At 43.9% G+C, this 15,074-nt stretch overlaps 1 protein-coding gene across 7 annotated transcripts in view; it reads right to left on the bottom strand.

Moving 5' to 3' along the window:
- CADM1 (cell adhesion molecule 1) overlaps window positions 1-15,074 on the bottom strand; it is a 362,193-nt gene that overhangs the window by 66,620 nt on the left and 280,499 nt on the right. For all 7 annotated transcript variants that reach the window (XM_080640403.1, XM_080640404.1, XM_080640400.1 and 4 more), the window contains exons 2-3: window positions 2,292-2,438; window positions 210-362 (exon numbers count right to left, since the gene is read on the bottom strand). In XM_080640403.1, coding sequence (XP_080496529.1) covers window positions 210-362; window positions 2,292-2,438 — 300 coding nt within the window. The remainder of the gene's footprint in view (window positions 1-209; window positions 363-2,291; window positions 2,439-15,074) is intronic.

Here is a 15,074-nt window from a genome sequence, read left to right as displayed (position 1 = left end):
GTGAGGAATTCATCTGAGGTTCCAAATCCTCCTGATCGTTGCTTCTAGAGCCTGAGGTCTGTAACCCCAGAGCAGGTGGGATCTGCACAGACTGGTCATGCTCCTCAGAGTGTTTCGCAAAACAGGCTACTTTAAAAATTCCGCCAGATGGGCGGCAGGCCTGCCTAAGACAAGAACAGTCCCCTTCCCCTTGACGCTGTGCCTCTCACCCAGTACTGTAATTGTGGTGTAGCTCTCCTGCGGGGGGTCAGTGTAGAGCTGGCAGAAGTATCTTCCTTCATCAGAAATGGAGACATTTGTCAGCGACACTTTGAGTTCACTGCTGGAAAAATTCAGCAGCTGAAACCTGCTGTCCTTCAAAGCTGTGAACAAAGCACAGGGTTTGTGAATAAGACAGGGACAGTCTGCTTCCCTACCCCAGCAGAGGGAGACGCAGGTGCCTGGAAAGGTAGCGGCAGAGTAGAAACGCTGAGTCTCCCGCACCCAGAGGGGAGGTACCCTTTGTACTTCCCGAGTTACTGCCTGGGCTTCTGTACTAACCACACGTGGACAAATAACCTGTCCAAAGGAGACTAGTGCACGTGTGAGTGTGTATACATACATGTACACGCACTCACACACACACACCCTCCGCCTCAGTGCGTCAGAGTTCAGCCCTTACTGAAATGGTTTTGGATGCTCTGTCAAACAGAGGTAAGAAGAAAAGAGAAAGAAGGTGGGCCAGGAGTCCCCTTGGCACTGGAAGTTCAGGGAGCAGGACTTATAAAAATCATTTAAAAATTTACAAAAAAATAATCCAATTTAATTTGGATGTATCTTTGTATTTGGTATCCTATATAATAAAACCCTAATATGCAAATTGACCAAACAGTGGAACAACCAGCAGAACGACCGGTCGCTATGATGCACACTGACCATCAGGGGGCAGATGCTCAATGCAGGAGCTGTCCCCTGGTGGTTAGTGCACTCCCACAGGGGGAGTGCCACTCAGCCAGAAGCCAGGTTCACGGCTGGTGAGCGCAGCAACGGTGGCAGGAGCCTCTCCCGCCTCTGCTGCAGGTGGGCGGTAAGGAGCGAGGGGTTCCTGACTGTGAGAGGGCGCAGGCTGGGCTGAGGGACCCCGCCCCCAAGTGCATGAATTTCGTGCACCGGGCCTCTAGTTATTGATATGATTTGAGGTGGAACTTCTCAGGGATAGAAGGTGACCAGGTGCCCCTGGAGGCCTTGACGTCACCCTGCAGTTTCCTAAGCACAGTGGGAGCCAATTGGGCAGAACACAGGAAAGCAATGTATGTGGACTTACTTGTTCACAGCAAACTAGAGGCCCAGTACACGAATTCGTGCATGGGTGGCATCTGGCCAGCCCACCCGGATCAGCGTGGGGGGGTGATCAGGGGCAGGGCCAGCTGGGGGAGGGACCATGGGTAGTTGGCTGGCTGGCCCCGCCCCCTGGTTGAACTACGGTCGAACTCCTGGTCTAGGGGACAATTTGCATATTAGCCTTTTATTATATAGGATATTCACATTTAAAGTCCTTATATTAATATTGGCAAAGGCTAGATTATTACATAAGGACAAAAATTTACTCTAAGAATGAAAACCTGGCTTCTCCCCTTTATCCTCTCAAATATTCTTTAGATTATTCAACTGTCCACAGGTCATGAACACTGCGGTGGGATGAAAACAAGGCAAAGGGGACTCTCCACACCTGTTTGTTGGGCACCAAGACTCTCAAACCAAGTTTCAAAAGACCTTCTCTGGCTCTCCACCAGCCCGGGCACCCACCTGCACCCTTGCTGTGATATGCAGGTAAGTGTCCAGGATTCACTTCTGTGACCCTCCATTTGCAAAGGTTTTCGTACAGGGATACCTCCACATACTAGAGGTGCTATGGTGACAGGAGGTTTGGTTTTGTCTTTATAGGTTCAGATTGCCTTGAAAATTTCAATCTTCAAACCAAACAGATTACCTTTTAGTATGCCCTACTTTCCTGGCCTTCCCCTATTTGAGTTGTTTGTATCAGTGAAGTATTGGGACTCAATTGCAATTCACCTTGAATGACTACAATCAATTCCCATTGCAAAATAAGACCTCCTTGCTTTTAAAAGGGACCATTCAAGGTTTCTATTAAGTAGAAAGATTATGACTGCACATCTCTTCCCCTTCTGGAGAACTGACTAAACTTTAAGCATCTAACATTAAGCTAAAAAGAGAAGTCTTGGCAATCTCTTTATCAAGACAACATGTAGGAAAATCAGTTGCTGTCTAATACTGTAGAGACGGACACTTACGCCTGAAGTCCCTGAAGTAAATGGTCTGCCTGTTGGGATTCAGGAGCTGAATCACAGAGTCATCACTCTTATTGACTTGGCAGCTGATGGTTGCAACTTCTCCCTCGATAACTGTCACATCTTTCGTAAACAAATTCTGTCCATCGCCTTAAAAAAAAGAGAAAAAAGATCAGAAAGAATTTTCCATAAATTAAAATTTGGTTAATGGGATCAATTAAAATGAGAAGCAGGAAGCGCATTAGGAATGGGAAACCAGTGGCAGCACTGGGTAAGGCTCCCCTCCTCTCTGCATGGGCTGTAGCATGAGTCTAATGTCCAAGTGGATCTAGAAGCACAATACAGCAGCCTGGAATGCCCCTGCCCCCAGGGTGTGGCGCTCACAGTCCAGCCCCAGGACCTGTGCGAGTGGAGGCCTGTGTGAGTGGAAAGGTCCGAGTGCCGGCTTCTATGAGGAGCTGAGCTGTCACAGTGAGGTCAAGCGGCGTGTGTACTTGGCCTCAGCTCACAGGCCCTTGAGCTGAGCTATTTGGCCACCTCACAGAAAACTCAAGGGACCACCTACTAGAAGCAGGTAGGACGGACGGCCCACTAAACAATCTTGTCTTGTTAGTGGGTGTCAGCATTCCCAATGCACAGTGGTCCCCCCTTATCCACAGGGGTATGTTCCAAGACCCTCTGGATGCCTGAAACCACAGATACTACTGAACCCTGTATGTACTATGTTCTTTTCTATACGTACATACCTATGATGAAGTTTAATTTATAAACTGGTCACAGTAAAAGATGAACAACAACGGTAATACAATGGAACAATTATAACAGTATACAACTGGCTCCTGAACTACCTATGCAGTCGAAAATCCACATATAACATTTGACTCCCCAAACTTAACCACTCGTAGCCTATTGTTGACCAGAACAATCACGTGAACATTCTAGTAACATGTATTGTGTATGTTCTATGTATTTATATACATATAGTAAGCGTATATTATATACTTGTAATGTTCTTACTCTGAAGTAAGCTAACGAAGAGAAAATGCTATTCAGAAAATCTTAAGAACGAGAAAACACATTTATACTACTATATGTATTTCTTAAAAAAAAAAATTCATGGATAAGTGGGCCCACACAGTTCAAACCTGTGTTGTTCAAGGGTCAAGTGCACTGTAATAAAAGTTGAATGTAGTCTCTCCTCTCTCTCTCTCTCTCTCTAAGTTTTACATTTCCCAGCACAAACCTAGTCTGAATCTGTGACCAGCCCTCACTTGAAGTAAATGGCCTGGTGTCACTCGTTTCGGGGACCCCTTGCTGGTTGGCTCAATGCTTTCTGTCACAACACATGGTGTCAATCAGAACATGTCTTGCATCCAAGTCTTCCAGCCACAAATTTAATGCCTTTCCCATCCTAACTAATAAGCACTTAACGTGCACTGTGGCCATAACTTCTGCAGTTGGAGGTGCAACAGCAAAACTAACGCAAATTTCCTTTTCCTTCTTCACAATCTCAGGGATAGAAGTTTTAGATAGATCTTAGCAACTTCAGCATAGAATGTTTTTCTTTCCTTATGAAGTTGAGAACTTCCACCTGGTCACTACAGGAGGCCTTTAGGTTTCTCTGGCACACTGAATCGCCAGCATCCTCACTCTGGCGCTTTGGGGCCATTAGTAAGTAAACTGCAGTGACTTGAACACAAGCACTGGGGTTGATTTGCAACATCAATGTGACAACTGAGGGGGCTGCTAAGCGGCTAGCGGGCAGGGCACATTGCGGCGTGGAGCTGCTGGGCAAGAGGAGGACGCATGTCCCGTGTGGAGCAGAGCGGGACAATACGCTATTTCATCATGCTTATCAGAATGCTCATAATTTACACCGTATGAATTGTTTATTTCTGGAATTTTCCACTTAGTATTTTCTGACTACGGTTAACTGTAACTGAAACGATGGAAAGTAAAACCATGGACAAGAGGTGTCTACTGTATAGGCAGGTCAATTATGTACTGTGTGGGAATGAGGACCTACCAACTCTAATTCCTTGGAATCCCAATAAAATCCTGAGAAGGCTTACAGTTCAGTTTCTTACAGTTCTGCTTTCAGAAACGCACACCCTCTTGACTTATGTGAAGTCCCAGGCAGTACTGAGCTGTGCCCTTTGGAAAACCCCTTTCAGAACACGCCAGAAAGGCAGGGCTTCTGGTCCACTGGCCTCAGGTGGACCTGCAAATCTGCTTTGGTTTGGTGCTTCTAACCTTAGTATTGTAATTAGAGTCTCTCATCTATGTCCTAAATGCTCCGCAGCACAGGTAGGAGGACAGAAGAGTGCAATTGAAAAGCAAAAGATGAAGCCATTGTCCAATGTCCAATCCTGCGGCCGGCATAGCAGGGGATATAGAAGAATATGACATTGTTCTGGCCTTTAAGAAGCTGCAATGTGGATGAAAACTGAGACCTAACCTCCGCATACAGAACGAAAGTGTAGTACAGGCAAAGGTATATGGTTGGTCAGGAAGAGGAAGAGAGAGATTGCCTCTGAGCTGAAGGATCTCAGGTAAATCTTCTAAAGACCTTGGGCCAGTTTCTCACAAAATGGGGATGTAATTAAAAGATATCTCATAGACCTGTTGGGGGATTAAGATAGATAAATATAAAGCACATAGCACTGTGTCTAGCTTCTCATAAAACTGAATCCGTGGTGGCTGTCATCACCATCATCACCATCTCCATCACCACCATTTTTCTAGATGTCAAATCCAAACAGTTATTAAGCAACTAGTATATGTTGGGGGTAGGGTGTTTACAAGAACTAAGGCTCGGTGTCCCTGCTCTCAAGGAGCTCTCTATATAATTATGTATCAACTCAGCATAGCTTAGTCACTCCCTTATAAAACTGTCACATTAAGAAACAAAGGTCAAAGGTAAATACTATTCTAAAAAAAAAAAAAAAAAACACACACACACACAACAAGACAGCATAGAAAGAGATGCAATTAGAGTAAATGAAGGGTTTCCACCTGCTAACCCTGGTTCTGCTGGGGGACCCTTTTCGACAAGCCACAGTGGGAAAGCTTGCGAAGGGGGTGTCTGAGGTGGCTTTTAGCCAAATCCACCTAGAAATAAACCAGTCACTGGTGAGGATCAGAACAGAGGAAACTAGAGGGATAAGGAGAAATTATTAGCTCCACAGGTAAATAATTCTTGGTGCTTGAGGAATAAACTGAAATGAAATCCACCCTGAGATCTCCCATCCGGGTGTGAGAACGCGGGCCCCCGGGCTGGGGTGCGTAAGGGCAGGCCTACCTGGCTTGACGCATAGGGAAAGCTTAGTGGGCTGAAGTACCACAGTGTAGCAGCAGGAGAAAAAGTGACCAGGAGAAATGAAGGACTGTTTAGTTTTCCTCGGTAGATGAGAACCCTTCTTCTGAAGGGAGCACTTTATTCCCAGATTTGAGAAAAGAACAAGGGAATGCTTGCCAATGAAGCAAGCTCCTCAAGGTGGTTTAGCTGGCCCTGGTAGAAGGATGTGCAGGAAGGACAATACCTCTTGTCCTTGGGGAAACCCAGTCTAGTAAGAAAACGAAGGAAACATTAAACTGCACCATTCAAATGCTGTAACTGTCTCAAGTCATGGGACTTGCCTGGAGGAGGTTAGAATACCAAACTGGGTCCACTGGGCTGTGAGGGAGATCGCCTCTGTCTGAAGGAAGTTAAGCTTATTAGCAGCACAAATGAGAAGCTTCCATGTAAACAAGGGACAGGTGGCAGGCCTTACTCACTCAACACAACCCAGGCTTGCAGACGCTGCTATGCGCACCTACTGTGACTGAAAGCCAGTTGCAATTCAATTATGCTCTTAATACATAGTTCTTGTGGAAATAACTATATACTTTTAGTCTTTACTTGGAATCCTAGCATATTCTGAGTAGCATGTTCTATTCATATTCAGGCCGCAAAATATTTGCCCAAGAATGAGAGAGGAGTTGACCATGATTTTAAGCAATGAAGGTAATAAAACAAAATCCAAGGGGTTGTTTCTGAGAAAGTCTAAATATTCTTAATTATGACTTATAATTACATAATGTAAGACCAGCTCACCTTAATGTGTCCTTATGGGGAAGCCATTCAGGGACAGCTGGGCCTCTGCAGTGCTGGCCCTGGCTGTGCCTGGCACACGGCGCGCTCTGCAAACCCATGGCAGACCATCATTGCTGTATTAATCTTTTGAAATTTCTAAGGCTGACCTGAAATCCTGTCTCAGAAAATGCCAATTCCTAGCTATGTTAACATGGTTGTAATACTAATCTAAAACTGCTATAAGTGATAATGAAATATTTTGCTTAAAGATATCTAACTGCCTTGGCTGATGATGGTGGCCCAAGGATGTCACCCATAAATTACACGGGGCAGCTGGGCAGCAGTTATATTAAATAGAGCTCCATACTTTGAGACGCTGCACAATGGCTGAAATGAAATAATGACCTATTTATGTGAGGCAAGGAAGTGAATGGCAGGGATGAAAATGTATGCATGTCAGTACTCTGAACTGCCTGCAGCCTTTAAGTAAAAATACTTTCTGCTCACATCCTCAAATATTTCTTCCAAACAGGAGACGTACTGTGACGTGATGAATTTCCCCTTGAAATAGATATCATGACAATTAGGTTGTTACAAAATGCACTATGGCGTGCAGCAGAAGAGTACAAACAGGCAACTTCGGTGCCTTTCTTAAACAACCCATTTTAAAAACCTTCCCGATTTTCTAAAACATAATTAGCAGATGCAGCACCTGTTCTGAGCAGAAAAAAGCCAAGTACGGACCACGCACCACAGCCACAAGATAAGGCTGCTCACAGCTGCACATCTGTTTTCAGGGTGGACGGGGCCTGACACGTGCGGACATTTCTGACTGCTGACTGGTACAGACGGGCGAGGGTCAGGAGACAGAACCAAACCCACTTTTAATTTCTATCAGCCACTGTCTTCCCAACAACTTCCCTATTTGCCCCACAATTTCTAAAAACAAAACTGGTATTGGAGAGGCCCATTCACTCACAGGCGAGTCTCCTGTGGTCAACTGGAAATGGCTGGGCATTCATTACCAGAAAGAAAACATATTATCTAAAAAACAGTAACATTTATTTTGATGATTAGAAAGGACCATTTCAAGCTGAGTTGGTGAGGACTGGAGTGAGGCTGGGGGTGTAGCTGGCTCATAAATCCCCTATTAATTCAATCTTCAATTAGTTTAACTCACGGATTCTTTCCTGAAACACCCATTCATTATAAATGCTATTTGAATGACCCTACCCGAAGCACTACCATTGATGGAATCTATTCGATCAACAATATGACTACCTGACAGGGGGAGGGGCAAATCTCCCAGCAGGAGTTGAACTGAGAAAGGCCTTCTACTGCACCCCAAGGGAGGAAGGGAAAAGGTTACCCAGCGTGAGGCGCTGAGCTAGCTGCTCTGCTCTGTGCATTCTTCCCTCTCAAACTCCTGGAGTCTTCAACATCCCCACTTTGAGGACAAAGCACCTGAGACACGAGCTGTTTTAATAAGTTGCCCAATGTCCTCAGCCAAGTGGCTGCTGGCGTTTGAACTCAGCTCTGTCAGCTCCCCCAGCCCATACAGCCTGTACTCTGGAACCAGCCAGCATGAGGATTTGTTGCCAGGCTCTCCTGGTGCTGCCTCGGAACATGCACTTGTTTTTCAAGGGGGTTATTTCCCTTTGAGCAACTTCTAGTTTTTTTTATTTCGATAATTTATCCAGAACACAATTACACACTTGGAGATGACAGAGGAAGTGTCCTGCATGTAAAACGCCTTGTTTACTGCTGCTGCCTTCTCTCTGCCTCAGCACACTGGGCCCAGAGGACACCCTTCCCCACACTGCCTGCCCTTAATAAAGCCCTTCATTTATGCTGGGGAGTCTCTCCACTGAGTCCATAATGAAAGGGCAAGTCACAGTTAGAGCAGAACTAGGCTTATCCTGTGGCAACTATGGAAACTTCCTGACACGGAGGGCCACCGAGGACTCGTAGCTGGGAAGACAGTTGCCCAGAGAAGGAGCAGATCAAGTCCCGACCTACTTCTTCAGTAAATCCATGTTAGGGAAACCTCTGTCCCCTCTGCTGCATGGAAGTCTGAACCCAGCATAAATCAGCACAGTCACATTGTCTAAACAGGCCAAAGTCTACCCCAAACTACAGGTACTCCAAAAACCCTCCTACGGATGAGCAATGTAAGGCATTCATTTTTAAAAGCCACATTAATTCTTGAAATTTTACACTAATTAAAATAAAGGCTCGGGATTAAGTCTTTCCCTCTAAGAGGTATCAAAGAGTCAAAAAACTTGCGTGTCTTTGAAAACCTTATTTTCTACTGTTGTGTGAGCCCTCTGTCTTCAAGCTCCCAACGGCTTTTCACCCATTTCTGCTTCTAGCGGATCCCATTTTTACAACGGTTGGTTATATCCCCAACTAGAAAGAACAATCCCTACCCATATCAAACCATCGCCAAGGAGGCGCCGCAATTCCTGCGGACGATTCTGAGGGCTAGCACCAGAAGTGAACACATTTCAGGAAAAGAGAAAAAAATTAAGGTTCTGTTGAAAGCCAGAGGGAAAAATCTTTCTAACTGCCTATGTCCCCGCAAGTCAATGTAAAGACAGTGTTCACTACAAATCATTAACAAACCCATTAAGATTTGATTTCTATCTAAGCAAGTATTGTCAGCATATTTTGTACATTCCCTTTAAAAGACTCAACCCTATCTTTCAATTCATTAAACTGTTCCTTGCATTTACAGTTTTATATCAAATCAGAAACCTATTTGAATTAATAAGAATTACAATAAATGTAATTTGAAAATAAATTATTTGAAGTTCAAGCCACGAAAGCTTTTGATAAAGGATTTAGTTCCATTTAAATATTACAGTAACATTTTTAGCCATCTAATGTGCAGATGAGAGACAGTGAGAACCAGTGTCCGAAAAGAAGGGTCGGTCAACCGTGGATTAAGGTTAAGGGTGAGACCTCTTCAACATAAACACAAGTCTTTAATTCAACCTTCGTGGACACTTGAGCATTTATTTAAAATCGAAAGCATTCATTCAGTCTGCTGTTTGCAAAGCTCCTCTTACCCTTGTAGACCCTCCTCCATGGTTTGCCATCCCAAATAGTAAAGTTGAATATGTTGATTGTTTGCATCCAAAATAATGAATGCAAATCAGATAGCTCGTAAGCTTAGAGTTAAGCTAAACCAACTCAACAAATAACTGAGTGGGCAGGAGTATGTGACACTGACCAAAACATATGGGTCACCTTCTTTTTCATAAAACCCTATGAAATCCAGGAGGACGCGTGCCTACAACCACATGGTGAGCGGGAGGCTCGGAGGTCGCATCTCCTAACGGTTCATCATGGCACTTCTGTTCTTGGCTGTTTCTAAATAACATTCAATGATTAGCTTAATTCTAATTACAAAAGCAATATATGCTCAATGTTTATTGTTTTATATGTAGTATTTATAACACTATGACATGGAGATGGTCAGGATCTTATAAGCGTCTCCCGTAATATAATTACTGTTGAGTTACTTGAGCTTAGGGAAGGAAAAAAATACTGACTTTAATCTAATATTCTTTTATAATCAGTACAAGGTGGGGCACATTTTTGAACTGCAAGGTAAAGCGTAAGGCCTCAGTGCTGGTTTTTCTTCAATTAAAATTGTTGCTGTCCCCTGAATACAAAACAAAAAAATACCATCTGACACAACATGAAGCTATTCATGGATATTCTGTATGCACGTTCTTGTTGAGTTGACTAATGGCAAATTAACGTTCTCTATTTTAGCTTAAACACATACTATAGGTATGTTTGATTAGCACTGAATTCCAAAAGCTGATTACTATGCATGCTCTGATTATGTAATTACATAATAGAGCATAATGGCTCCTTTGGAGTCATTATGATCTATATGGCAAACATGTTTCAGTTTTGCTGGAGTTTAAATACACGTTGAGATGACAGCTCATAACAAGGCCCCACTTCTCAGTCTTATCAGCTAAGTGGGCATTCTCCATCCGTCCTAACATCTTCTCGACCCCAATTAAGCCCATTGTGTCAAGCTGCAAACACTTTGGAGAAATTCCCTTTGTTTTCTTAGCATTCAAAAAAGGACATTAATTTTAAAAGCTGTATTAAGCAAAAGACCTGGGTTAAAAAAAATAGCTCAAATTCCATCCTTCATCCACCTTTGAAAGGTCTGCAGGGAACCACATCAGTTCATTCATCACTGTTCAGATAACCACAAGGGGGTTAAAGATGGAATTTCACCTTTAACTTCCAAATGCTCACAGGGAGACAGCCAGCACACTGATGCTCCAGGGTGGCTGGCCACTGTGCACGCAGCTCGGGGCTAATGGAGCATCAAGCTCATCCAGGCATACAGAGGGCGAGCTTCCCAGCCTCGGGTCTTGCAATATCCCTTGTCTTCTGCAGCTCCCTTGGAAGAGATAGCTATGAAATAGCACAGCCAGTTCCCAACAGAACTTACCTAGTGAATAGTTGGTTGTTAATTTCACTGTCATCTTATAAACTGGGAAGTAGTCAGGTTTAAAAACAGGACAAAAGTAATTGTAACAACCAGGGGAGAGGTCAATGGGGGGAAAGGGGATGTATGTAATACTATGTGTAATACTTTAAACAATAAAAAAAAAAAAGTTATTGTAACGAATTATGTTCAGCTTCGCTATCCCCAAGAAGTCCTTTAGCCTTACACTATTTATCTGCAAAAGGAGCTGCTTCTTTTCTCTTCCAAGAAAAGGCTCCCTCACTCCATCCAAACCAAAGGTGACCGAGTCTCAACTCTGAAGATGAATAAGCATCGAGCTGTTTTTACCTTCCCATCTGTTGGTTTTCAACATTAAGGCTGAAGAACTGAGGTCAAGCACAGTCCAACCGAATTTACATAGAGGATGAGCACCTCCTCGGGAAGGAAAGCATTGATCGGACGTTTGAAAACTCTTTTCGAGGAAGACTGTGACAATGGCAAGTGGTTATAGCAGCTGTGCCTGTGCTATTTCAATTTTAACCATCACATTAGCCTCCTTCCTGTTAAAAGACTCTGAGCTCAATAGACCTTTTTAATCAATGCCCAAAGCACTAAAGGGGCCAAACAATTATGATGTTAAGGTCTGAGCTGCATGATATCATAAAATGCAGAGGTGCAATCCCAGCTGGCAACTGTTTGTGGAGCGATACCCACCCACTAAACAAGATCCCAATTAGCTTTTTCATTAAAATTCACGTATCAAAGAAGTGAAGGGCAATAAAAGAAACAGGAGTATAAAATTAAACCATGAAAGATAATAATCATCACTAAGTCCCTTTATTCTTCACACTGAAAGGTAAAAACCCCAGACTTTTCTCTCCTCTCACTCCTTCTCATAGCTGGACAGGTTTCATGGCCTTTTTGCTCACCAAAAAGATAGTATCTTTTTGTGGAGAGAAGATAGCCTGACCTGAAGCAAACTCCCTCCAGTGGACAGGCTCTATGAGAATGAAAAGGGGGAGAAAAGGGAGCCCTGCAAAAGCAGGAGGTCACTGGGTATTTGCTGTGCGACGGCATTGAGATCACCTTGAGGAGAGGCCTGTGAGCCAGTTCCATTTGCTGTAGGCTCCAGGGAGGAAGAGGCTCTCAAAAGTATTAACTGACAAAGAACCACCGCCCTTGCCTTGGTCTCCAGAGAACAGTCTGAAGCCAGAGGCTTCCTCCAGAACTAACTGCTGGCGAAGCAAGCACTGCCTTCGCCAAGGTTTGGTTCTGAGATGCTCTTTCATGGCACAGGAAGAAGAGGACAGTTTTTGGAGTGGCTGCTACAGTAGCAACGTAAATCTGTGTGGCACCCCTGTTTCAGACTACAAAAGCCTGTTGCAGGCCATCTGCGGGTTTTCCACGTCGACCACTCGGCTAATGAGCTGATCAAGTGCGACTACATTCTCTGGGCTATACTGGTACCAAATGACTACTTTGCAAAGTGGAAACCAGTTGTACAAAATGTGGCTGCCCATGAGTGTGGACTAAGGGGAAGCAACTGGCATTCTAAAAGGGATGCATTGTGCAGCCAGAAGCTGGTAGCTGACAAATCTCACTCTTACATCACCCAATTAGCTTACGCCTGGATAATGGGAGTCCACAGTTTTAATTTAATTCACATATCAAGATATTTACATTTCCCAAACCACGAGCTATTAATAATGCAAACAAAAAGTTTACAGGATCATAGCTCAAAATACATATTAAAGTATTTGAAAACCACAAAGGAAGATACAAACATTAGGCTCTATTATTCGTATAAAGACTTAAGGGAACTTGGACTCTCTCTAACCCGGAACAGACCTTAGTGCCTGCAGCCGAGCTCTCACTCTGTGAGAGAGATGTTAGATTTCAAAGCTGTGGAGATCCCGACTGGCTCTGCTGTGGCCATGGGCTTAACGGATTCTCCTCAATTCCCCTAAGTCCTAAGCGTGTTAGAGATGCAGACTATTTGCCATACTTGCTGCTACTAACTGCTCTACAGCTTTTTACATTGAATTTCCTCCTTACAACCCCAACCTCAAATCTCAATGGAGATGGCACGTGTATTTCCCTGATTTTTATACCCTGCCTTTAAGTACTCAATTCAATATCCTTTCCCCTTTGCCAGGAGGCACTTTTTGTTTCAACTTACTATAAGCTGATTTTCCCCCTCTGCAGTTGCCTCTAGGGTGTATACTGACAATTAGTATAAGATATTTAAGATCCAAGGCTATCACAGGTAACAATGATTACTACCACAGGGAAGAAAAGGGAAGTGCCTGCTGCTTTTTCCCACGTCTGGAGGCAAGAGAAACACATTCTTTCTTTTCCAAAGGGTTCATTATTTATTTACAGTTTTTTAGTACAAAAAAAGCCCCACTGTTTCTGGAGGGGGCGTTATTTTAATCATCTGCATGATAACAATAGCTAACATAGTTTTTCAATGTTTTCTCCTGCCAGGTGCTATGCTTCATTTTGTACATTATCTCATTTAATCCTCACAGCAGTCCCCTGTGCTTCAATCTTATCATCATCCCCATTATAGATCTGAGAAAACTGAGATTTAAAAAGGTTAACTTTATGTGGTTGGAACCAACATCTGAACCGATGTCTATTTAAGGCTGGCTCTGGTGCTATTAACAATCTTACTATATTAATGAGGCTTTATAACGCTAAAAAGAAAGGGAAGAACTAGTGGAAGAATCTACATCTCATTCCTATGACTCAGGAATAAAACGAAAGCAATACTCACAGCATTTGAAGGAATTTGAAGCTATGAGCAATCAGGATGCTCCAATTTGCAACACTGATAAAATTAGCTCTATACCAGAGTCAAATACTGGGCCTTTGGTATTTAGAGAAAAGAAAGATGTCTATTTTGCCGAATGATCTGGACTCAAAAGGCCACTCAACTCCAACTTCAAGCATTTGCAGTATCTGCTTCAAGGGCATTCATTAGTACTGACAATCTGTGTGGCTGAAATTTGGCAATAGCAGTCTCTCTCTATAGCTCCTTGTGCATTCTTTCTGCCAACAAGAGCCATTGAAAACCTTCCAAATTTAAAGCTTAGAGCCGACAGGACAAGCAAGTAAGAATATCAGTTGGAAGACATCAGATATGGACTCAAGAGTGAATGTCAGCTTTGACTAACATTAATTACTACAGAAACAGAAAGTGGGAAACGGGGGGCGGGTGTTCCAATTCTTATTCTAGAGAGTGTTTCGAGTGTGCGCAACATAGTTTGTTCAAATAACAGCTGTGAATCCATGAGAATCATCATGCTGAATAATTCTGCACCATTCAGCTTCCGTCTCCTACCAGGAAGCCAAGAAGCTTTGGGCTATGATACGAAATGGACAATTTCTTAGCTAGAAAAGTGGGTCCTGTGATGAAGCCCCTTGCTTTGGTAAGTTATTCCCTCTATCATCCGTCCATCATAGAGCAAGTGGTGGTTTTGAAGGCTCCGGGCTCTTGAGTTGCTGGCCGCAGCTGAGTCTGGGAAGAAACACCAGAGTTGCGAAGCTCTTTGCAAGTGCGAGTTTGATGAGGGGACTGCGTGTGGAAAGTGGCCCACGGAGGTTCCAGAGGCTACTTCCGTGATTGCCGAGTTCCAAACTGGTGCCACCATGACAATACCTTGAGAATGACCACCGAAATGAGAAATGTCTGAGAGGATGTGACTGTGCCTTGTGTTCACTGTGAGGGGCATCCAGGGAGAAACGGGACCATCCGACTTGGAGAGCAGGAGTTTGCTGCAGTTCTGAGCTGACCAGTGGTGGAACTGGGAAAACTGGAAATCGGACTCTGGTTTTATACTTTGAAAAGGGTAAAAGCTATCTCTCCTCTGGGGTTTATTGTGAGGATCAAGTGAGGAAATGTGTGCAGCAGTATTTGTATGCTCCAGCAACGCTAAGTAACGGGTACACGCTTCATCCTCCAGCTCCCTCATCAGCGTCAGCACCGTCTACGTGCAGCCTGTATCTAACTGATAGGACCTTCCTCTGATCTCCCAAACCTGCTGCGTTTCCCATTTCAGAGCTTTCGCCATTATTCTTTCATTCCAAGGCTGACGGAAAAGCAGAGTTAGGCAAAACATCTTCATCACTCCCATGAAATCATGTAAATCCAACCATCACAACCTTGAAAAGTGGAAGGCGAATAGCAGGTGTAGGCAGAGGACTGGACACTTTAACCGGCTTC

The sequence above is a fragment of the Plecotus auritus genome, assembly GCF_963455305.1.
Source record: "Plecotus auritus genome assembly, chromosome: 9".
Taxonomy (NCBI): Eukaryota; Metazoa; Chordata; class Mammalia; order Chiroptera; family Vespertilionidae; genus Plecotus; species Plecotus auritus.
Note: the sequence above shows the minus strand (reverse complement) of the source record. Positions and strands in the feature narration are given on the sequence as shown.